General features: G+C 37.9%; 1 protein-coding gene across 1 annotated transcript; it reads left to right on the forward strand.

Annotated features, from left to right (window-relative positions):
- The first annotated feature begins 196 nt into the window (after nucleotides 1–196).
- On the forward strand, nucleotides 197–18,465 carry LOC121314165 (serine/threonine-protein kinase H1-like). The gene is made up of 3 exons (XM_041247168.1): nucleotides 197–610; nucleotides 1,625–2,291; nucleotides 16,952–18,465. The coding sequence occupies exons 1-3, from the start codon at nucleotides 339–341 to the stop codon at nucleotides 17,252–17,254; spliced, it is 1,242 nt and encodes a 413-aa protein (XP_041103102.1). The 5' UTR covers nucleotides 197–338; the 3' UTR covers nucleotides 17,255–18,465.
- The last annotated feature ends 8,108 nt before the right edge of the window (nucleotides 18,466–26,573 follow it).

The following is a 26,573-nucleotide window of genomic DNA, read 5'->3' on the forward strand; positions in this document are numbered from 1 at the left end:
TAACATCCTCAGACACGCATACACAAGTGTAACCTGATCTTGTGTTTAAAAAAAAAAAAAAAAAAAAAAAAAACGTGAACATTTCAAACCTCTCTGTCTCGACTACTATTACAACCAACACATCACACACGCCCAAGCATGCGTTTAAAGGCGTGGTAATACCCATCTTTTGTTTCAGTTTATATAAACCCGAGCTACATGTTCAGTGCGCGGCTGATAAGTTCATGCGCCAACAGAACAGCAGAGCGCTTAGGTCTGAGTCTCTGTGGTTACACGTAAACGCAGCGGATCTTGCATCCTGATGGCTTTGGAAAATCGCATTTCGATGCGTTTGTGACATGGGCTGCGGGACAAGTAAAGTGCTGCCGGAGCCCCCCAAGAACTGCTACGTGGATTTTGTGAAATCGGTGGTGAAATGTAACAACAAGCAAAAACTATGTCATGAAGAGCCCCTTAAAACATCTGGGAATAAAACCGATTTCTGGGGCATTTATAACTCTGGGACCTATCAGCAGCAGCAGCAGAACCAGCATTTGCTATGGCAGGAAGGAGTGAAACGGAACAAAGTCGCAAAATATAGAGCGAGGTTTGATTCAAGAGTGACAGCCAGGTAAAAAAAAAAAAAAAAAAAAAAAAAAAAAAAAAAAGGAAATTATTTCATTTATATTCATTGTTTTAATTTTAGGAAAACGTATATTGAAAACATTACAAATAACAGACATTAAGGGTGGATTCAATACAAACATGTTAACATAAGCATTATAATGATGCAAAATACAAAATTATAAAATATACAAATACACTGATAGCAATACGTTTGTTTAGTTCTGTAGCCTATCTTGGTGGTAGCCTTATTAATTTGTTATATTTTATGACAAGTAACTGTTCCTGACATGCACCAAAGTACAAGGGTCACCTTAGGAAAATGTGGTTAATCACACTTCATTTTTACATTATCTATCTATCTATCTATCTATCTATCTATCTATCTATCTATCTATCTATGTATTACACATAATCTGAATAATAGCACATATTCTATGATACATGATGCTGGTGGCATATTAAGACATGTAGTAACAGACGCAATGTTGTTTAGAGCATAAAATAAGTTGGAAATAAGTATTTTAGCAGATGTATAGAAATAAATGCATAACATAATTTTCTTTAGAATAGTGATATATAGTAGTTGGCTTTTGTACTGATCTCTATGCACACTACAATTAATTTTTCAGTTTTTGTTTTGAAATAAGCAACGATAATCGGATAAAATGGCGCAAATCACCTCTGTTTCAACAATTGGATATTTGCACTGTGCAGAGTCACCCTGACTAATGTAAATGAAAGATCAAAATTATGTTCATTTTTTTTTAATTATGCCTCAAACCTAAAATTCTAGGTGATGCAAAATGTTGTTATTGCTGTACAACTTCATTGAATCATTTTAAATGTTTTTTTTTTCTTAATCCCCCACATTTCCCAATATCAGAATCAAACCCAAGTGTTGTAAAATGACATTTTTGTGAGAAGCATCTGTGCATAAAATGAAAATGAACCAGTCCTCTTTGAGCACAGCCCTTTCCCCATTAATATAAACGGCTCCTGTTCTTTCTTTTACTCAAAGGTATGACATCAAGGCTCTCATAGGGAGGGGAAGCTTCAGCAGGGTGGTTAGAGTAGAGCACAAGGCCACCAAGCAACCGTTTGCCATCAAGATGATAGAAACCAAAGCCAAGGAGGGTCGGGAGGTGTGCGAATCCGAACTGAGCGTGCTCAGGAGAGTCAGCCATTGCAATATCATCCAGCTCATCGAGGTGCTGGAGTCCCAGGAGCGCGTCTATATGGTGATGGAGCTGGCCACCGGAGGGGAGCTTTTTGACAGAATCATCGCTAAAGGCTCATTCACGGAACGGGATGCGACGCAGGTCCTGCAGATGGTTTTAGATGGAGTGAAGTACTTGCACAGCTTGGGGATTTCCCATAGGGATTTGAAACCAGAGAACCTGTTGTACTATCATCCAGGTACAGACTCAAAGATCTTGGTAACTGATTTTGGATTGGCTAACTCAGGCAATAAAGGCGGAGACTGGTCAATGAGGACGACCTGTGGGACACCAGAGTATATTGCACCAGAGATCCTGTTGAGGAAGCCCTACACCAGTGCAGTGGACATGTGGGCTCTCGGTGTGATCACGTACATTTTGTTGAGTGGATCTATGCCATTTGAAGATGAGAATCGCACAAGGCTTTACAGAATGATCCTGAAGGGAAAGTACAGCTTTGCTGGTGATGTAAGTATAGACACACACAAACTACGAGCTTTAAAATATTTGCTCTTGTGTTGCATAATGTTTTGTTTTTAACAGATAGCATGGATGGTTTACAGATGTATGTTGTAAACACCTTATCCTCGCAGCAAGAATGACGGATTCCCGGCGATAAGCTGTCAAAGCTGCAGAATCATCACTCTTTCTGCCCTGTATAAAGGTTGGCGTTTAGATGAGCATATTGTCCGGATCCCTTCCACCTTGTTTTGTAGGGACATTGTCACCTGGGTCCCATTTGTTTTTAATGGGGAACACATTTGCTGTCATGATTAAAATGTAAAGAATAACAAGACATATGGCTCTTTTGAACAGAAGAATAGCACATATGTGAAACCATGTAAAGGCACTGTGTTTTGCAGAAAGCTGAATAACTATCTTTAATTGTTTAGTGTTTTATATTAATAAAACGCAGTTACATTGCATGCGTAGAACAATGCTTTTGAGATTTGAGAGTGTGTATGTCGGTTTCTCAATTTTGGCCTACAAGACATAATGTAGTAGACATGCCTCAAGACTATAATTGATCTATCGTGTCCATAAAGCAGTAATTTGTATTCTGTTGTAGTACAAAATATTGCTGTAGCATTTCCTGTCAGCAAACTTCTGGCTTGGTGCCTTGAGGTACAAGCAATCATGGCAATAAAATAGAAACTAAGTTAAGCAGTGCGGTGAAGACCAGAGGAAGCAACGTTATTGGGCACAAACTAATTTCTGCTGGAAAATTCAGATAGAAACTTTTGTTTTAAAGCTTGTTCAGTATTTTACTGAAATAAAACATGGGCCTGTTTATTTCAGTTTTCCAGAGCTCTGCATTTTCTAACATTATCCTCAGAAATCAGTGAAATTCCCTGTAGGAAGTATTTTCTTTTTGTGTTTTTGTTCAGCAGAGATGGGAAAAGAATGTGGATTATTTAGGCTTGTATGCCGAGGTTCTGTGTGACCAGCCCTGATTTACAGTGGTACAACAAACTCATCCCGTTGGTTGCTAAGCATTGCTGTATCAGGCTTTGCTATATAAATCGCTCTGTCCAGTGCTTTTGAAAGAAAGAAGGAAAAGACTGGCAGACTGTAAGTCTTTATTTGCTTCACTCTCAACCAACATTCCTGTATCTGTTATATAGTTTAGTATTTGCAAAATATGAACTAAAACAGTCTGTACACAAAATGATTCAGCACAGGATTTTGCTCCAACTCTTCCAGTAGTTTTTATGATTTTCTGTAAATTACATTTCTAGCAAAGATTGGATAAATGCTTCACATTACTGTAATACATAACATACTGACAGCACTGACGTGATTTAAATAAGATTCCCCAGAAGAGGGGTCATAAAGGAGCATAACATTATGACATTCATGGTATGATTGCCTTTTATTTCATAATTGAAAAAAAAAAGGATTAGAGTGCTAATAGCTAAAAAACAAGAGTTTTTTCTTGTCATCCACTTCCATTCACTAGGTCTCACCGAAGTAGTTTTGAAAGAAGCACATCTTGTAAAAATGATACTGGTACCAATGTTGGTCAAAAAAGAACTTAGTTTGCATGCTTAACTTTTAAGTAAAGGGCAGGTGAAACAAACTACCTGAAAGTAAGACATGCAATCTGAGCAAGGAAATATTTATTTACTGTTGCATTGAAACAAAGTGAAAAGCATTAGACACACAGAGGCATTCACTGGGAAACATCACTGTGGCATTGTAGCTTCTCATGATTCACCACTGGAGGCCTGATTTGTTTTCACTGTAGGACACAAATGAAGGTCAGGATTAAGCTGCACTTGCAGAGCTATGAGGTTAATCTCACTATAGCCAGTTCAATTGTATACAGTTATATGAGCACTAAATTCAGTTTAAAAATAGAAAAATAATTACTACTCAAAGACAACCAGGGGTGTTTTTTAGTGTAGGTTAGTGGGATCAAAACGCTTTTGAATTTGCAATGCAATGTGGTCTTAATATATTTCACAAAATCTCTTAAGAAAAGTTAATAGTATTAATACATTACTTAAATTACATTGTGGCAGGGTGGCAGTGTACTATGTGGAGTTCGGTGTTGGAAAAACACGGTATCTTGTCAATAATAAAAAAATGTAATGTACCTGTACATCTAAAGCATGAGTCACACGGGACAAAAAATATGGAGTCCTCAGAGTTGATCAAAAGCAAAGGATGTCTAATAACCTCCCAGACGCGGACTAGTTTTCATAAAGGAAAGTCAGTAAATTCAAAATGAAATGCAACGTTGTGTACAGAGAACATGGTTTTGTGCAGTGAACCAGATGCAAATAACATGTGCAAGACTGAGGAAGAATGAAGCGTATCAAATGAGCATTTTTTCATTTCACTGTAGCCTAGGCCACCTTGACCATGTTGAATAACCACTTTGTCCCTGAGGGATATACAATTCCACACATATCTCCAAATGCTTCGTTCAAAGCATCCACTTTTTAAAGAGTTGCCAATTATGTTTTGTATTTTCTCCTTTCCCCAATTTGGTTACACCCAATAGTACCATTTTACTGAACTGTACTCATGCCCCCCAAACAACATACCAAGGTTACAATTTTGCTTTGATGTGAATACCCCGGAAATGCCTATATCACAAAGGGCTAAAAAGACACAACATGCTTGAGTTTTAAATTTTACAGAGGTTCCGATGTCCTGTAAAAATTCAGCGGCCACCTGTTTATATGGTGATTTTTAGTCCTGTGCGAATCAGGTCTGGTAATTGCTTGGTGAAAGCATGTAGGAACGTGCAAAGCTTGAGCTCCAGTTGAAATGTATTAACTGCTCTCTTCCACTCCACTTGCTCAAGGGAATCTTGATGAAGTGCATGAAGTCTGTTTCAGCGATTAAGTCAGTCCTTATTGGACAAGCCTGACCTTAGAACAAGTGTGTCTCATGAAGGATAAATTACTGACAGACGGTGTGTGTTTGTAGTTTACTGTTTAACTTGGTTTGTAAAACTTAAATTAACTTTCTTGCATGCTTTTATTTGGGAAACATATGCCAGGGGAAAGTGCCGAAGGAAATCGAACGGCCAGGGGAAAGTGCTAAAAGAAATCGAATGCAAAATTCTGTTACATCAAGGAAATACTTTGATTATCCCGCAGGCTGTTTGCAGTAATGCAATACAGTCTAATTTATTCCTGTGATTAAATTTTTCAGGAGTTTATATCGCATGAGCATTTTTAAATGTTTATTTTAAAAGCAGATCAAATTGGTCATCAATTGGTCATCAATTAGTCAAAAACACTCAATCAAGATTGGTGTGTGATGAGAGAGAGTACAGTACTAGAACCAACCAAGTAGGTGGGAGCATCTGACATGTGTGCATCTGAAAATATTTGTTCTTCTGTGGTCACAACAATTAGGCCAAACCTCTTTAATCCAATAAACAACCTTAGCCTGTTGATGAACATTTAAGGCAAACTGCAGCACCTATAGTGCTAAAATACCACCTACTGTACAGAATTGTTTTAGACTTTTTTTAGATGGTGTAAAAGTCTCCAACATTGTCAGAAAACTGCATTTTATATAAAGAAATGAGATACAACAATGTAGCACTTTTAAACAAGCATGTCAGTAACATACATCCCCAGCTAGGACCGTGAGTTATAAATTAGAGCTATCAGTATGATAAAATGTTGATGACCACGACATATATCAACAGTACTACAGAACAGTGTAGAATAAAAACTAGCAGTGAACTAAAATCACATTGTGATAAGCAGCTCTCCATATTAATGCAAAAAGTGTGACATTCAGACAGATGGATGCATGGACATACAAGTACTGTATCCACATTATCTCATACTTTTAATAGTTTAAACTAAAACTATTACTGCAAACTTTCAAGACACGGATAAGCGGTTCTCCCCCTGTGGGGGTCATAAACGAGCTTACTGTTCTACGTTTTATTTCATGAAAGAGCTTGTTGGTTGTTTTGCTGATAAGAACTAGTACAGCTGTCTTTGGCAGAACAGATATTAATAAGAACATAAGAAAGTTTACAAACGAGAGGAGGCCATTTGGCCCATCTTGCTCGTTTGGTTGTTAGTAGCTTATTGATCCCAAAATCTCATCAAGCAGCTTCTTGAAGGATCCCAGGGTGTCAGCTTCAACAACATTACTGGGGAGTTGATTCCAGACCCTCACAATTCTCTGTGTAAAAAAGTGTCTCCTATTTTCTGTTCTGAATGCCCCTTTTTCTAAACTCCATTTGTGACCCCTGGTCCTTGTTTCTTTTTTCAGGCTGAAAAAGTCCCTTGCGTCCACACTGTCAATACCTTTTAGAATTTTGAATGCTTGAATTAGGTCGCCACGTAGTCTTCTTTGTTCAAGACTGAACAGATTCAATTCTTTTAGCCTGTCTGCATATGACATGCCTTTTAAGCCCGGAATAATTCTGGTCGCTCTTCTTTGCACTCTTTCTAGAGCAGCAATATCTTTTTTATAGCGAGGTGACCAGAACTGAACACAATATTCAAGATGAGGTCTTACAAGTGCATTGTACAGTTTTAACATTACTTCCCTTGATTTAAATTCAACACTTTTCACAATGTATCCGAGTATCTTGTTAGCCTTTTTTATAGCTTCCCCACATTGCCTAGATGAAGACATTTCTGAGTCAACAAAAACTCCTAGGTCTTTTTCATAGATTCCTTCTCCAATTTCAATATCTCCCATATGATATTTATAATGTACATTTTTATTTCCTGCGTGCAGTACCTTACACTTTTCTCTATTAAATGTCATTTGCCATGTGTCTGCCCAGTTCTGAATCTTGTCTAGATCATTTTGAATGACCTTTGCTGCTGCAACAGTGTTTGCCACTCCTCCTACTTTTGTGTCGTCTGCAAATTTAACAAGTTTGCTTACTATACCAGAATCTAAATCATTAATGTAGATTAGTTATTAATCAAACTCAATGTTTGCATGCTGGGCCTTGGTGAGCCGCTCGCAGGTCAGTGAAGCTCAGCTGCCTGTGGAAAATCCAAATCCAAACCTTGCAGCATCAATCAAAACCTGTGCCTTTTTTTTTTTTTTTTTTTTTTTGCCTAGTTGGCACATCATGTTCCTCTGCCACGTGCTTTTTAATAAACCCTTTCCCCTTATTTGTTGGAATCTAGTTCTGAGAATCTGTCCCTGTGTACTTTTCTAAGGTGTTTTTCATTATTTATTTAGTTTATTTTTGTTGTGGGTTGCATTAGGTGTCTTAAACACAGTGTGAGACTCTTAATCCCATTTAGCTGCAGTAAAAGGGTGTCTACCATGGGATAATTCCTGCTCAGATCCAATGCTGATAGCTGAGACAACCAGTAAGGGTTAAATATAGCCTAATTTTCCCCTTTGTGAAAATGTTTGCAGCAGTGGAATTTGTGCGATTTTGTAGTGGGGGGAAAAAAACAAACAAAAACCCTTTGCTATGTAGTGCCTTCATATTCACAATGTGAAAAAACATATTTTCAAGTGGTCTATAAAATCCAAATTAGGCAGGTTCCTTAATTGATTCAATTATTGAAAATCCTGTAGTGAAATCAAGACACACTGCCTCTGCAACCCAGTGATAAATAGTTTTCATGGTGTTTTAATGGTTACATTTGGGAAAGGCCAATTTATCACTGACTGTAATTGTGTTGTTTGGCAGAGTTGCGCATCCAAAAGAATTGAATCCAGATCTATATGAGTTTAAACAAAGTAAGTTGCTGTGCTGAAAACCTCATGAAAACGTTGTGGGGCTGGTGATTGATATAGTGTCATACAGCATTAAAGGCAGCAAAGCCAGGTTGTGTTTTCAAGATAATTGTGTAGAGTGGGCATAAGCCTAAAACTTCAATGATTAACTTGTAGCTTGCTATGAAAGCAAAAAAAAAAAAAAAAAAACACTCCCCCTGTTGTTAAAGTATGTTATTAATGACATTAAAACATGTATAGGCCTGTGCTGAACCATTTCACTGTTGAATCACCAGGTTACGTAAAATTGTGCCATAAATGATATACTGTACACTGTTAAAAATAGTTACCATTGCATTAGAGCTGAACACAATAAAATCAACAAAGCCGCTGAGCATTTTGTGAAAAAGAACCCACGATTTACCAGTAGAACCTGTGTAACAATACTGTAAGCTTGTATTTAAGGAACAGTTTGCTGTAATACTGTACAACGAAACCTACAGAACACTGGCAACAAGTTACATTGATTTGTAATATATGTATTAAGAGCTTAACATATACAGTATCTAGATAACATTTATCTGTTTTGTTTTAAGCTTTTTTGATAGTGTCATTATGGGGGTTATATATATAGAGGCTATTTGTCTGTTTGTCTGTCACTTCTTTAGCAGTGTATGCATGCACATAGCAACTCTTATAGAAAAGACTGATAAATCTCATTACAATGTTGCTACTTGTGTATTAACCTGTCATAACTCAGCACTGCACAGTGCACCTGTGACATTAACCACAGAAGTTCATCTGAAATGCATAAAAGAATTATACAAGTTTTTTTTTTTTTTTCCCCCTGTGTTTCACAGTGCACTGCGGGGCAGGATGCAGGGTGGGTGAGAGCACTTTTTTGTTTATAGCTCTTCGAAAGGTTGCACAGGCTTCTGTTAAGTCAAAATGTTAAACCGGAATCAATGCAAGAAATGCTGATATATCAATGCCCTGATTATTTACAATACTGTAACAGGGGACTCCTGCACAGTGCATAAATGAGTGACCGAAGGGTGGATGCGTGATCGCTGCGTGATTGACAGGAGACCGAGACTGTAAGGTTGGGATTGACACGCTCCGCAGGCACGCAGGTTTATTTACATACAGTAGATGTACATACAGGAGCCCCACGTGATGCTATCTGCAGTGGTAGCTCACATGGGACATATGGCCCGGTGTACAAAAGGCAAAATAAACACTGTACAAAACCTACAAATAAAAGGTGCCGTGATGAAGGCTCGCGCTGCTTCGCTAACAAATGGAGGTCCCGCTTCCGCACCTCCCTGCTATACTGGGTGGGAACTACAGTCCTGAAAGTAACTCCCTGTCCAGGCAGTTCACCCACTGCAAGCTCATATACACATCGTTGCTGGTGCGTTGCAGCTTCTGTCTCCCAGAACAAACCCCCGACCACCTCACGACCTCGGAGTATACACACAATCTACAAGTACATGTATTTAAGTATTGTTATTATTGGTTGATCTTTCAACAAATTAACATAATTGACAGCTCACTGAAACCGCTGGCATTTGGGATTTTTTTTTTCTTTCAAATTAAAATTGATTAATATCTTGAATAATTCTTCTGGTGGTTTGAATTTGAATTTATTTTATTTATTTAGCGCCTTTCCTACTCAAAGTGCTTTAAATGTCAGTTGAAACAGAAAGAAGTATGCAGTATCAAAAAGTAGTACAAATTACATAATAGCAATAATAATAATAATAATAATAATAATAATAATAATAATAATAATAATAATACATGCAGAACATCTAAGGGATTTGGGAATCAATTCCTCAAACAGGGAGCTTCAATCCGATTAGATTTTTTTTATAAAGTCCAATTCTAATTGTAAGCTCTAGTAGGCAGTGTGCAGGGGAGATAATGTGTATAATACAGGCACCTTAACAGTTTTGTTCTACATTTCTAATAAAGGTTTGTCTACTTAGTTGTACCTTGTTCAACGTTTCCCATTTCCACAAGACCTACAGCATTGTGCCTCGTGTTGAATGATCTGTCTTTCTGCATGTGCTGACGTGTTTTGATGCTTACTTTACCTGTAGTAAACAATATTTTTAGCATACCTAAGATTGTTTTTATGTGCATGTCCAGATATCCCAGCTCTTCATTCTAATCCACTAGACTACATTTTTTTCAGCGGGTGTTGAAATGCTTTACAACTGCTGTATAATAATAAATCAGTGTTGATTCGCAGGTGAATGCGTTTCAGCCTGACACTTATTACATTGTTAATAATGCACACCAAGGAGTGTGCTGGCAATAGCTGCTGACAACTGTATAAGCAAACATTAGCATCTCCTTGTGAAGCCCACAGAGTTAATCTCCCTGTCGCTGGAAGGAATGTCATGCCAGGGGATCCCGAAGCTGTATACCATGTCATGTGTAAGCTGACAAACAGGCAGGAGCTCTTTTCACTAAAACAGTTTGCTGCACGAAAGGGGCAGCACTTGTCACGCTCACCTCGGGCATTTCATTCATTTATCAAAGTGAGTATTCTGTGAACTTTTCAAGCCATTTACATTGTGCTATTTCATTAACATTTTTATGCACCCATTGGTTACCTAAATATTGGCATAGCAATAAAAAAAAAACAGGTGTTTTTCCATGATTAATGTATTACTGATTCTATAATTTATCTTGTAAGCCCTTGTAGTATCCTACATCGCATCATGGAATGAAAATAACGGAGTTTGGAAAACTGCAACCAGTCAAACTAACTTAGTTCCATTGTAAAATACCGTGTTTATTTGCATATAAGAATGTATTCATTTTTGTCTTTATTTTCTTCTGAGTTCACTTTCAAACTAACTGAACTGGAAACAAACTATTTATGAAAGGGACCTAATCTGCTGTTCAGTGATACAGAACAAATACTGTACCTATTTACTACTTTGTCACCTGCGTTTAATTAACAATTATGTAAAATAACTCCTTTTCGTGTTCCTTTTGAGTCGATCTGTTAATCATGTTTGACGCTGCTTGGTGTCAGACCAGTTGTTAAAGCCTCTCTTGAGTCCTCAAACAGGTATTGTAATGGGAGAGCAGACAGTTCCTCCCAGAGCTGCTCACACTCTGCTAGATGGACTGTGTCTGTGAGCAAGCTGGGTCCCTCCCTCCCTGGACAGAGGGCTTGGTTTGCGAGCTGCTCTGCTGCCACGAGTGACCTGTTGTTGTCAGGTCGGAGCTCCAAGTAGCAGGGCTGTCAGCAGGCTGACACCTGTGCTGTTGCTGTGAAGTCACTGAAGAATCCGGACATTTGAGTGTAAAAAGTTGCATCGGAATGTACAGTACTGGAACTAGTTAGTCAGTATACGGATGAAAAAAGCTGAACCTCGTTCATGCCTGCTCTCTCAGAAGCACTCTTCTGGATGAATCTCGCTCCTTCCACATTTCAAAAATCTCCAGTAACATCTGGGACATAAATGGATATGTATGCAGGATGCCGGTTCAAACTCGTGTCTGTCTGTCAATTGTTGCTCAATGAATGTAAAGTGTCTGTCTGTCTGGTATTAACGCTGTATGGCTTAAGTTAATTTCTCACCCCTCAAATGTGCATTTTACCACCACAATCGACTAGACTCATTCTGCTTCCTCGGTCACTGCACTACAGCTCAACTACTCAAGGTGCTTATTGTCTGCCAAAAATAGAGCATTGTTTCGTTCTGCATTCTTTCTACCCTTTCCTGGTAAGAAGGGTGTCCCTTTGCATGCAATTCCTCTGTGCGTCTGAGAGCTCCACAGCCTGGAGGTTCAAACACCAGCACTGCGTGCAAGTGCCAGCCCTGGCTCCTAAATGCTTCATCTTACAGCATATGTGCTGATTGATTGATTGGTTGCTGCAGTTTTATGTATGCTTTTAAGTTTTACAGTGGCCTCAGTAGTTATAACAAATAAAACAATGACAGATGTGATTCCTGACTAGTACTCTTAGTATTTAAAAGCTGCCACAATGCAAATGTGTTGCACTTCTGTAGATGACTGGATAGCTAGCAATTTAAAGTGTGTGAAAGTTAAACAGTCCTAAATTAAAGAAACTTTTTTGTGCTATGGGAAATGTTTGCTCATCAAGCTGGTAGTTTCAGGGTTTGGGTAATACAGCTTTGCAGTCCTGGCCGTTGCCAAGTAAAATCATCCTTGTCATAAATCTTGGAAATGTTTATCCTCAAACTAGGCCAATAAAAAAAATTCAGATCCATCTGCTCACTTTCATGGTTTGAATAATTCCTATGTTTACATTTACAGGTCCTTGCTATTATTATAAAAATAAATTTTAAAAAATGAAAAACTGAATACAGTTAAAATAAATAAAAATGACAATGAATTGTGCTGTAACATTACCAGGCATTATGGTAATCAGTAACACAGAGGGCATTACCAGACACAATGGACAGTTTGGTTTTAATAGCGCTCTTGACTTTTTCTCGGGCCCCATTACCCAAACGGTCCATACTGCCTGGTAATGCCCTCTGTTATTGATTACCTAATGATGGTGTATACATACTGATCTCTAAATGCTGCAGCCTAACTGTTAAATAAACAGTCATTATTTCTTTGCTTTATGAGATTTATTTGTGGCAGATTGATCTGTAGTTATTTAAATGGTGCAATACCTCAGCACTGAACTACTTATCTAATACAGAAGATGTATTGTCACTATGGAATACATTACCACGACTGTTATAGTTTTAAAGGCTTCAGTCAGGTTATGTCACGTGAAGAACTGTAATTTATAAAATGTTACATCTTTGTTGGCTACATGATGTATCAGTAAAGACTAGCTATCCACTAAAATCACATGTGACAACAGTTTCGTCACCAGTGGAATCTGTCGTCCAAGTGCTGTGGATTTTGACATCCGATACGAAAATAAATTGCAGTACAGTAGTATAGCCTTTTCTGATGGCTAATATTTTAAACGAGACAGAAAGTATTGTTTTTAGAACAAGGTGAGATGAATATCAAACCAGTACAGTTATTTTGAAATGATATAGACAGACCGTTTGAAATGTATAAAGGCAATCGCCATATACACAGTACATTCCACACAAGAGCCATAGTGAATACAGGAAGTCCCTGGAGCCTGGTTAGGTGCATTGTGGAACTTGGCGTTTCTTAAGAGACACTTGTACACATAGATACGTATGTATACTGGTACTGGCAGAAATACCAGTTGTATTAGTATTCGACTAAGCAAAGGAGTTTACACATTTAAAGTTGGCAGCTTTGGAACTGAGATGTGGTGAAGAGAAATCTAATCAGACTCTTGTGACTGTGGGAGCTGTCGGTTCTGGTTAAATTAGCCATGTGTTGTTGCTGATGCTTGATTTTGGAAAGACAGTGTCAGATGATTGTCGGTTTAGAGGTTGAGTTTAAGTCATGAATGTCCTGTTTGCGTGCAGTGTCAGATTGTACAGTGTGTATTTCACGCACTCCCAATCTACTGTAATTGTGGCCTCCAGCTTTTCCTGTACTCGTCATAATTATTGCTTTTCAGATTAGGTGGTGAAGAATGACCATGCACAAAAGAAAACAAACAGTGAGTATTCTTTCTAAATGCAGGGTTTATGTCATAATAAGTCGCAGGACTCATAATGAGTATCATTTTTTTTTTTAATTCCTTTTAATTAATGTGCTTGACTCAGCACAAAGAGTATTCTAAACTTTTTTACAGTGTGTGTGTGCTGTGTGGTCTTGCTTTGTATTATCCGTTGGAATATTCCTTGCAGGAATGGTCAATAAAATCCATTGGTCAATACTTAGTTTAAGAAGAAACCATTTGAAGAACCGCTCAATTCCTTGTGTACCTTAAGGGGTTAAGATAAAAAAAAAAACTTGCTTGGCAAGAAGCGAACATGGTTTTGTAATTAAAAGCCTTGCAAAGTGGATTGATTAGTTGTGTTACATGAGCCATTAACTGCAATTGAGAAACCACTATTAGATTCTTAAAACCTTTTACTGGAATTTGTTGTTGGCACGATTATTTTTAAGAAAAGAAAAAAAAAAAAAACTGCAATTATAATTCTAAAACTAGCGTAAAATAGTTTAACATTCAGTACAGACCTTTAAATTACACCAGGGTTGTTTAACTCTGGTTTTTAACTTGTGCTAATGACCATTAGGTGCAAAAGCTTTAAAAAAATTGCGCCATGTGATTTAACCATGATTAGGGCTGTATTTATTTCTTGTTAAAAAATGGCTTATTTCCCAGCATTTTGAGACCTAAAAATAGATATTTCAAGATATTCCACAGTTAAACATAATATTTAATAAATGATAATTTCCTTTAGCGTTATTATACAGTAAATGTTCCTAAATATTTAAATGCTTGCCTGAAAAACAGTAAATGCTCAGTTATAGAATATTACATTTTTATGTCCACCTTTTAAATACCTTCTATTTTCATCATCAGGGAATTTATTGAACTAAGTAAAAATACCTACAGAGACAGGTGGAATTTCTTGCTCTTGGAGTGATCTTTTGCAGAAATATTTCTGATCTTTGATGTAACTGGTGTGTTTTTCGTTTCAGACATTTTTAAGTAATTTTGCAGCTCAATGCTGTGTGTTTAATTATTAACCAGAAGCAAAGTAAACCGGTTGGTAGGCTACCAATACAGCGTAACAGGTAGTGTGCCAATAAGGCAAATGTAAGCTATATTTATTTTTGTGATACAAATATGTATGTTGATGCTATTCTCTCAGAAACTGATACATTTCATGGAAATCATGAAATCCACGATAACCGTGAAAAAAAAAATGCAGCCTTAATCATGATCTATACTTTTTTACTTGTGTAGCTTTCCATATCAAAAAAAAAAAATGTGAATTCCGAAACTTCCTTTGAACTCCATTTAGTTAAGCATCCCTTCTGTAAATCTGCCACATTTGAAACAATGCATATTTCACAGAATTAATATTTGTATGGCAACAGGCATTTTATTTTGTGACTTGACTTCTAACTGTAATATTGGTAATATGGCTCTATTTTGGCAATGAAGCTTGCCAGGGATGACCAAATCTGTCTCCAAAGCTCCAGCCCATGTTTTTATTCCAAACTATACTGAACAATTCTTGGTATAGTATGGCCATGCCATTCCTAAGGGTTCAGAGCCTTCTTTTGAATGGTCTGTTTACACTGTAATGTATGGTCTGTGATATTATTATATATACATCAGGTGCAGCTATTTAGTTAAAGTTGATATAGTCATACTTTTTTCTTGTTAATTATTATTTTTAAGGGATTCCAGTTTTTCAAGCTTCCTTTAAACTGGTACTGGGATGAAATTGGCATTTGATTTATGTAGTCATGTTCATCTTTTGCCGTTCTAAAACACATATCATCAGGACAGAATGTTGGCTCTACTCCAGCATAAATGACCATTATTCATTTCCACTCTGGAAGCTTGCATGCATCTTTCTAATTGCTCGTGGAATCCGTGTTGCATGAAACATTCAAGTGTTTCACATTAAACAATCAGAAAACATAACTGCAGCAGGCCTGTTTGTGAAGTTGTGTGCTAAAAGTCACTAAGAGTCAGTAATTCAATTGGGTTTGTATGTTCTACATTTCTATAAGTTACCACTGTCATTCTTTGCTTAATGGCATTGATTTGATACAGCAGCCACGCAAGCTGTCATTAACCTCCTTGAACAATTTTAATATAATCCTCAATGTACAGACCTGAGCATTCATTTTTACATTTCAATCACTTGAAACTCACCACCAGAAAAGTACAGTGAACGTTTAGGAGCAGCTACATCTTACCAGGGTTACCTAACCACAGCTTTAGTCACTACTTCACCCAGTCTGAGTACAGGATTTCTCTCTTTACGATTAAATATGTTATATGTGGTATTTTATACGTGGATATTATTAAATATGTTATATGTGGTAATATACGTGGTATCCATTATTGGTATATAAAATATATATATATATATTTATATATATATATATATATATATATATATATATATATATATATATATATATATATTTTTTTTTTTTTTTTTTTAAACATATATAAAAACTACCAGTTAAAATGATACAGTTATTTGCTCCACCCATTACACTTGGTTCAGTTTATAAAACCCCAGTGAGACTGTATCCTTATTTGCCGTGGAGAGATGTTGAGGTATGATAAGAAAGGTATTATCTTACCCACCCTCTTATCAGTATCATATCTCCATCTCTCTCTCTCTCTCTCTCTCTCTCTTTCTCTCTCTGCTTCATATCCTTTGTTCTGTTTGCGTGCAGAGAGAGTGGCACCTGCACTTGCTTCTCACTTCAGGAAATATTCTTGCAATTGTCAATTTCATGCCTGATGGGTTTTAATTATTAGGTGAGAAATATGATCTTGAAGTAAATAGAAGGCTGCAGCTTATAGAGGTGGGATTAGTTTATACAAGTGAGGAATAAGGAACAGGAAGGCCACAAAGGCTGAATTCTGAAAGAGTTTCTGTAGGCCTTTGTTTAGCTAATTAGTTTATTATTTAAACATGACCCAGCAGAATTCAATCCCTTAATTCAAATGAATTGTTAACCGGTTATTCAATGCCACAGAGAGAATATGAATGAAAAGAATTGAACTAAACCTGGGAGTTTTTCTAAAGACAGAGACAGCATCCAAGGCTCATATCAAAACCCTAAAAATGAAATCATGACAGATTAAGCCAGAAGGATATCTTGTAGTTTCATTTATCATATTGTTTGTTTAGCCATCTAGAGTGAAAAGAAAAACTCTTATGGCTTAGGCTTGAGGAATTAGCTGTTAGAGACAAACAGGTTTGATACTTTTACGGATTAATATAATTTGTTTTCACATATATAGGAGTATTGCTGTATTTGTGCACCTTTTCACTTGTTTTTTGTTTGTTTTTGCTTTATAGCCATGGTCCAGCGTTTCCAACCTAGCTAAGGACTACATCAACAGGCTGTTGACAGTTGACCCAAGCGAACGCATGACTGCGACCCAGGCACTGAAGCACCCGTGGATCGTTACCATGGCAGCCTCATCCTCCATGAAGAACCTCCACCGCTCTATCTCCCAGAACCTGATGCGCCGGGCGTCCTCCCACTGCCAGAGCTCCAAGTCGGGACAGTCCAGTCGCTCTAGTCGGTCTCGCCGCATTTGGGAAAAGGAAATCCTGGAGCGCAACCTGAAATACCAGCCCCACTACGAGCAACAATGATTCCACGAGGGGGGCTTTTTAAAGACATGACTTTCAAAGTCAAATAGGACCAGAACTGGCTCCGAGGCAGTTGAGATCCGAGTTCTTCTCAGATTAGAAGATTCTTATAATTTGAGACACCCATTTACACAAGAGCATAGTATGCAAGCGCACAGCCCGTGAACTGTAATGCGTACCCGAGGGCGTCATATTGACCACCCCGTGAAGCGTGAAGCCAATTCCCATCCCCAAAGCACAGAGGAAGTGTTTAAATCAACAAGCCTGTCATTTGTGTCACTTGTGTACTTCTACTTCAAGGTGGTCATTCCAGATTAAATTTTGCCATTAGAAATGGAGCGATGCATTGAAAACTTGCATATCGGACATTAAAAGAAAGCGGTCTTATTACCATCAGTCTGACATCTCTTCTTATACGGGAATGTAAATAGTAACTCCCATTTATTCTATTACCCATAAAAAATGTGTGCTATTCAACAAAAACAAAACATTTATAGCTAAAAAGAAACATCTGCAACTATCAATAATGTACTCTTCTCCACCCAGAACTCAAGTTTATAGATCCGCTATTACCATTTAATTACACGACACACATAATCAGAATTATTACATTCATAATGCATAAGATTGTTTATTTTATCTTGAATGGTGCTAATACAACCTAATAAATTACTCTGTTGTTAACTTGCTGGTCACACTGATACTGTTTTATACTTAAAAAAATGTGAATGCAAAACTGGGACAATTTAACAATTTAACCTTTTTCCGACCGGGACCATAAATGAAGGCTGAAAATTGGTACTGTCTAGTAACCCTATTCACATCACGGCACTTTGATGATACACTTTGAAAAAGCCTATACATTGATTAAACCTCTTCGTACTTGCGGCTTTATTTTTCAGATTGTGTATTTGGTAGTGTGGTGATGCGTATAATTAAACAAGCTCTCTGCGAAGGTCTAAAAGCATGTTACTTTTAAATATATGACTGTATTTGCCCGGTGAAGGAAACTTTTCATTTTCATAGCGACGTCACTGTAATGGTTTGTTTAATTCTCGATAGATCTACCCACAAAACCAAACATTTCCTTAGTATCAAAATACGATCACAGGTTACGTCTGTAGATATGTGTGAAAAAATGTTTCTGCCAATAAAGTTTCATGACAACTAGGCTGGTTTTACATTTATCCCACAAGAATTATTAAATGTCTTTCCACATTATAGCACAAATATGAAAGTCTGTCTGTATTTTGGAATCCTCTGCCTCTGTCATTCTCAGAGTTCTGTCAAATTTATTTTTTGGTTCTGCTGTCATAGTAACAATCACAACTTCCTATTACTATTGTCTGTGCCTGTTTGATGCTGACAGTGGGGCTGTTGCCCAGCAAAAAACAGACCAAAGCAGGCCACTTTTAGGGTGGCTGGACCGAGGATGGCTGCGTTTACACACAAAAAAAAGACCTAAGCCATCTCAGAGTCTGCTTAACAGTGGCTTGTGTAAACAGGGTAGAAATGAGACCGGTCTGTATTGAGTTCAGTTGCTCAGTTTAATGCCTGTGCCCAATACAAGTTTTGATCATTGATGTTCCCAGCCACAACTAGTACTTATCTGGACCCCCATCCCTCTTTTTGCCTTATATAAACAAATCAAAAACATATAAAAATATATATATATATATATATATATATATATATATATATATATATATATATATATATATATATATACACACACACTGTATGTCTGCTGTGTAAAAAGTGAATTGAGATGGATACAGAAAATAAATTAACATTGTTTTTCTTGGACCTGAAGCTCTTGACACCAATATGGACAGCTGACCAAATTTTATGTTCCCCAAAAAAGGCTTAAGGACTTTCTATTCTATTCAAGCTATCCTCAGCACTATTTGTAGAGTTTAAACTGTTAGTTTAGATTTGTTTTAAAATGGTGGATGTTTATATGGTACTTTCCTGTAGTAATTTAGAATGCAGTCCAACACAGTTATTCTTCTAACTTTGTGTGGTTGCTCAGACTGCAGCACACCTTCGTGTCAGTCCACTCAAATCAAGCTTACTGCTTTCACACAATACCTTTTAACTCCCAAACTCGTAATTCGGTAATCTCTTCTGGAATGTGAAGTCACTTTCTCTCAACAGAACATGTGCAGAAGTGTATTTATTCTGTTTATTATTCTTTCTTCTCTGTTCAGTTTCTTTGATCCTGCATGTTCACTGCAAGGACGTTGCGTCACTTGATGACCTTCAGCACCTCGCGCTGGCACATGCATATTTCAATCACCTTGAGTGAAAGCCAGATGTGCAGTTGAAAGTGAATTTCATCAGTTTGAATTAAGCACTTGTTCGTTTTGTGGAGACAATGGCATTGAGCAAACCATTATGAAACAAATCACAACACATTTTCATAAGAATATCCTCCTGGATCAGATATAAGGACAAACAAGATAACTTCTTTAAAAGCATGTCTCCTCAGTCAGCAGATGCTCTTTTGGCGTTCAGTAAAGAAGCTGATGTAACGACTCAAGACAGTTTTGTATGGCATGGATAGGGCTCTTCGTTTTTGATTTCTTAGTTTTTGTCACGTGTTGTCCCTTTAAACTCATGGAAAAGTGTAGATTGCAAAACAAGATCACTTTTGTTTTTTCTCCCGTAAGTTGAATAACTATGATTCTTTCATTGATAATGTAAAAAAAAGGCAGCCCCTTATTTTGAATTCAAACTGAACACAAAAAATGAGTTCAGTTAACCCCTTTGTAGTACACCATATCTGATTTGAAGTTTGCTCCAGTGCTTTTGTGGCCACTGATACCAGAAGAACTTCTTCCCAGGGGGGCTGCCGCAAGTCTTGGTCCTCCTGTTTCCACTGCCACTCCTCTGTTCCGAAACTCTGACTGGGTCCTCCCATCTCCTCCTGACGTCAGCTTCTGCTCCCTGACTTCTGTTCTCGGGAAGTGTGCACAGCCGGTCTCCGTACATAGGTGGTGAGACAGAGCATCTGCGTTGATGTTCCTAGTCCCAGGAAGCCACGGAGCTGACATTGGTTGGTTGGTGTTGGCCAGTCCCGCACAACGGCCACTTTATCACCGCCAATCCTCTGTCCCAGGAAGGTGACCTCCTTCACGAAGGTGCACTTCTCTGGGTATAGCCTTAACCCTGCTGCAAACACTCACTGTAGTACTTTAAGGGAGTCCAGGGTGGCCTGGAATGATAGCCTGTGCACCAGCAAGTCGCCTAGATACACCAGGCACTCTTGGGAGGGAACGCCAAAAGTACCTACTCCATCAGCCGTTCAAACATTGCTGGAACATTGCAAAGCCTGAACGGCATGACTTTATACTGCCAGAGTCCCCTGCCGGTCTTCGGCCTGACTGTTGGTGCAAGAGCCACTTGCCAGTACCTGCTCTTCAGGTCCAATGACAAAAACCAAGTGGACCCTGCGACCAGGTCAAAGGACTCATGGACATGGGGGAGGATGTACGAATTCTTCCTCATTCTCTCATTCAGCCTTCTGTAGTCCACGCAAAATCGCCACTCCACATTTTTCTTAGGGATGATGACTACTGGTAATGTCCTAGGGCTATCTGAGGATTCTGTCAAGTCAACTTCCCACATCTTCCTCAGAATCTTTTGCGGCCACCTCCTGGCTACAGGGCTACAGCTTGATAGGAGCCATATTCCCCATGTGGATTGTGTGTTGGACCAGGTGGGTCAGTCCAGTTCAGGGCCATAGTGAGAGCCAGTCCATCTTGGAATTGCAGGACACTGGTCTCTAGGTCCAGCTAACTTCCAATTGCTCAGAGGAAGTCCAGGCCCAGGATGCAGGCGTCCTACACTAGAACAACCCATACAGGGTGATGCACCATCCAGCCACCCACCAAGATCTTCATCATCCATCTCCCTGTCACGGGAGCCAACTCTTCGGTCCCAGTTCTGAGTTGCATGGTTCCAACCAGGCTCATCCTTGAACCACGTCAGGTCTTACCAGGGTGACGGTAGACCCTATGTATACCAGGGCTGTGCAGGGGATTCCCTCCACCTGGAGTTTGAGATGGCAGATGACATTCATCAAAGTCCTCCCCCGCTGTGGCGTCACTTCACAAAAGGCTGGGGAGGGGGGGGGGGGGGGCATTTAGGGGCCCCTCTCCATAATAATAAAACTCTGCAACAAACTTCCAAAAAAAAAAAGAAACCTCTGGCATTGCAGTGCCGCATAAACCAACCTCTCCACAGAAATCAGGTGCTGACAGTCAGATGATCCTAATGGAAATGAAATATATTGTCTAGGCTTCATTTTAGCAAAGATATCAACCAGGACATCAAAATCTAGAGTTTTTACCAATGATTTTTCAGTTGCCATAGAAGTAGACCACTCAGGTGAGGATTGGTCAGTGTTTTCCCTAAGTCCATTTTGTCGCATCTAATCAAAATAAAAGCTTTGTCTACATTTTTGCAAACCCAATATTAACAATTCAACACGTATTAAATCAAATTTCCCAAATGTACATCCATTTATGAATGAATAAGAAAAAATGTAAATGAACACTCAAGCAGAGCATGACTAGAAATGTAAAGTATATTTACTTGTTTGCCTTTTACGTACTTGTTAGTTTATTTAAGCTGTAAATATTAAATGTGTCAAATTCTAACATATGCAACACTTACTGTAGGCACCAGAACGAGAATAACAGTTCATTTTGTGGATCCATTTATTTATTTATTTATTTTTACCTTTTTGTCTCTGTAATTTTGACAGTATCCAATGTGTTTGTTGTGAATGCCGTTCTGTGTGTGATGCTACTGATGATGTCATCTCATGAATAGAATTATACTCCAACAGAGTTTTACAAACAGGTGCTTTGTTTTCTCAAAACACTGCGATTTGTAATATGTAAATACCTTTTATTTTAAAGATATGTCATTTAAGCAAGCAAACTGAAGTGTCTGTAAACCCAAAGTGGCACACATTAGACAGAATGGTTTTTATTTGTAAATAGAGCTTACCAGCTACAATGTTCTGAATGTGGGATTAAAATCTAAGCTATTGGTAAGTGTATACACGCCCCAGAGCTACCTTGTTTGGAATCTTTCACACAGAATTTGTGCATTTTTATGTCTTTTAATCTTTTTGTTTGCTAGAATGAGACAGAGCTCATAAAAAAAGATAAGTAATTATGTATGAATATAATCTCTGTTATGTAACACAATCCTATAGACATCAGTACCTTTTTTACATTCTTGCCTGGGGTAAAAATCATAAAATGCCAGTGGTGTAAACAAATACAGTTTTATTCAAGGAATGCACATGATGTTTTCACTGCCTGATTGTCAGCTTTTATGGCGTAACATAAACCTCTCTTTTTAAACTTACCAACATCTCTGCTGTGTTTTCTGCTCTCGTTGCAGACAGACTTTATGGCAGCAAAAAGAACATCATATCATTTAATAAAGTACTGGCACCTGATTGATGTTTCAGTCATCCTCCTGTGTTTCCTTTATACACAATTCATAAAGTGCTCTTAAAGGTATGAAACAGCAGCGCAGAGGAAAGGAACACAGTCTCTTCTGTTTTTGCATTAATTAGTTTAATAGCACACCTTGTTAAAATCCATTCCCTTTACTGTATTAGCACTTTATAGTCAGAAGATATATCAACCATCTTCTGTCTGAGTCAACTTCCTTTTCTGCTGGGTTGAATCATTGCAGCGCTGTACAATACATGCAAGCCCCCTTCAATGTCTACAACTGTTGTCAAGGCTTTTATCTACTGGAGAATTTGGTTACTGCAAGACCTGTAACAGCTGCCAGAGTTTGTGTTGTAGAGATGGATAAGAAACTACATCCTGTATTAAGGAATTAGAGTTTACCACACAATGCTGTCTACTTTGAACCCAGAAAATAGTCAGTTTCACAGCCTCCTCTACTCTGCAACAATTAGCAAGAGAATACTATAGTTTGCCTCTGTTTCTTTTAATTGTAATACATTTTTGTCAAATTGTTTCACTGTCTTTGTTTTGTGTTATTTATGAAAATCGCAACACATTTTTGCTGTGCTTCTTTCTTTGTGCCTGGCAGGTATATAGATGGTTTCATGATTTATATTCGTGCTGCACAAACCAACCTCTTCACAGAAATCAGGTGCTGACAGTCAGATGATCCTAATGGAAATGAAATATATTGCAATATATTGGGAAAATATGTTGGCATATGTTTCAGTATACTGGAATATATATGCAGAACAAAATATGTTTTCCTATGTTATATTAAAGATATAATTGAGAATATATTTACAGTTTGTATATTTTTCCAAATACATTTTCAGTTGTGTAAAATCATAAGAATTATAAGTATATACATATTTTCAGAATGTCATTCTGTACCATCTTTATATATATATATATATATATATATATATATATATATGTGTGTGTGTGTGTGTGTGTGTGTGTGGTGAAGTGTTGTACAAAAGTGAATACATAAGACAAGATGAAAAGAGCTGTATTCCCTGAAACTGGGTAAAAACATACAGGTTTTTAAACTGCAATACCGATGTTCTTCTGTAGAGGTCACTGTTTCTCATCATCTCTGTACATCACTGGTATTACTAATGGCTCCGTTATTGAAAGAGCTGTTGTTAACTGCTGAAATTACTGATTAATTAATTGCTTGTATACTAAATTAGACAGCTATATAAAAGAGGCTCTGTGTGTTTGAGAAAGAAGGTGTGTGAAGAGGAAGGTTTTGATACAATGGCACGAACCGTGGTATCGTGATGAAGGGAGACATTGCTTTAGCATTTGTCCAGTTTTGATAAGAAGGTACACAGAAGGTGTAAAAATAGAAGAGAGGAAATAATCTGGGGCAGAATTATAATAGGGAATTGCACCATTAATACCTTAATATCATTGGCAAGCATGACAGTGGAGATTGTGACCAGTGCAAGACAAAAGAATTCATGGAACATTATTTTTGTAATTGTACAAAATATATTCCACAGACAAGAAAGGTGATGGGGAAATTGAGACAGGAAGGTTTGACAAGTACAGTATATTTAGCCTTTTTACCACAGAACATACATCACAAAACACTTTAAGTATATAAAGGATACAGTAAGATACAACTCCATTTAGAATTAAAATAAATATGTGTTATGTTTTATGACCAGTAGGTGATAGTAATGAGCCCCATCAGTGATTGAAGCAGCCACACTTTCATTGCAGGACAAGGAAAAGGGCTCCCGAGTGGAGCATCCAGTAAAGGCGCTCGACGTGGAGTGTAGGATGCACCCTATAGCCTGGAGAATACAGGTTTGAATACAGGCTATGTCATTGCCAACTGTGACCGGGGGGTCTCAGGGGGCCGCCTGGGTAGGGAGGGCTTAGGTCAGCAGGGCAATCCATGGTTCACGGTGCACCAGAGACCCCTGAGGCTGATAGGGCGGCTGTGGGTCTGCAGTGGAGCCATTCAGATCTGTGGATCTGGGCTTAGGTCGGCAAGGGTGTCCTCTGCTCACCACGCACCATCGATGTAGTCTGGCCGGGTGACTGCGGGTTTGCCTGTTAGCTGCCCAGGAGCTGAACTGTCCTCCGGCACTGTAGCTCCTGGGTGGCTGGATGGTGAATCCGCAGTGTGTAAAGAAGAGGTTGGCTGACGGCACACGCTTCAGAGGACAGCCTGCGTTCGTCTTCACTCTCCCGAGTCAGTGCAGGGTGATAGCAGTGAGCTGAGTCTAAATAATAATTGGGCATTTCAAATAAGAAAATAACAAAAAAAAAAAAAAAAAAAAAAAGCTCCTCTCTCATTTGTTTAGAAAGCCATCTCAAGTCTCCAGTGTTTGGTATTCTGCAATTCAACATCTATATTTTTTTAATTTAAAACAGCAATAATAAGCATATTTTAAAATATATTGGTATATGTTACAACAGATTGCAACATATTTACCAGAAAAATGCGGCAGTATGTTATAATACATATTTTAAAATAGTGTATTTTCTACTTAATATATTTTCAAATACATATTTTGTATATATTACATTTCCATAAGGGGAGGGTCACTGGTGAAGATTCAACTAATTTACTATTCAAAGTGAAACAAGGTAAGGAACAGTTGCTTGGATTTGTGATGCTTTTCCTCTATTCTGTGGAGAACAGCAGTCCCCACAAATCCAAGCAGCTGTTTCTTCACTTGTTTCACTTGGAATGGTAAAATCCAGTGAAATCTTCACTGGCCCTCACCAGAACAATTACATCAGTTTGTGCAGCTCTAATACATATGCTGTTCTTTCACCCACTCTTGGTCTGTTTAATAGACATCACATCTGTGTAGGACCTGTCCTTTTTAAACGTAATTATTATTCTGCAATGAAATGGTTTTAATCAGATATTCAGAAGTTGTTTTCTGCCTCCAATTTAAAATTCTTTTTTTTAACAATGAATTGGCAGAATTGAACTATTTTGTCACTGCAAAGGAGAAGCATGTAACTAAAAATTTACAAAGGGGTCATTCCTTGTAAAATTGACCCAATGCCTCCAAAAAATATGAGCATGCAACTATTTTGAAATTTGTAACCCAATAAAAGCAGGACAGCCTGTAATTTTAGCGGTGAACATTCAGCCCTGCTTTGGGGGCTACATGTAGAGCTCTCATGAAACTTCTTGCAATGGTATAATATTAAACATTCAAGGTGGCCAATTATATGGCAAGGGATTCTGAACAAGAGACAAATTTTCGGCTGTAGTAAACTTAAGCTGACGTGGGCCAGCAGACACATTTCTGTATTAACAATTAACAGCTATATTTGGATATATAATGTAATCAGCAGCTTTTTTTTCTCCTCCAAAAAAATAAGAGCTAATTAAAGACTGGAGTAAATGTATATAGCCCACTGTGTTTTACGCAAATGGCCAATGGATCTTAAACAAGGAAATACGTGTCATATATGGTACTAGCTAAAACTCGAGGATGTTAGAGGTAGTATTCAGTGACTTAGCAAAGAAATCTGATAGTGGTAGGTCTTTAAATGAGACCACCTGTTTGAAAAATATCTCAATGTGTAAACATTGTAACATACATAACACCTATTACACAGATTTACATTATACATCTTACTGATAAATATTATTCATTACTCTGTGGTAATGCATAGATGCATTTTGGCACCAAGCTCTTTTTTGGCTTTATCCTGCAGAACATTTGCTTTACTGTTGTTCCCTATTGATCTTCAGAGAAAACGCACATCTGTACATGTTTGCAGGCAATAAATATCCACTCAGAAAACTATTGTCTCCATGTTAGTTATCTGGTATT

The sequence above is a fragment of the Polyodon spathula genome, chromosome 4 (assembly GCF_017654505.1).
Source record: "Polyodon spathula isolate WHYD16114869_AA chromosome 4, ASM1765450v1, whole genome shotgun sequence".
Classification (NCBI taxonomy): domain Eukaryota; kingdom Metazoa; phylum Chordata; class Actinopteri; order Acipenseriformes; family Polyodontidae; genus Polyodon; species Polyodon spathula.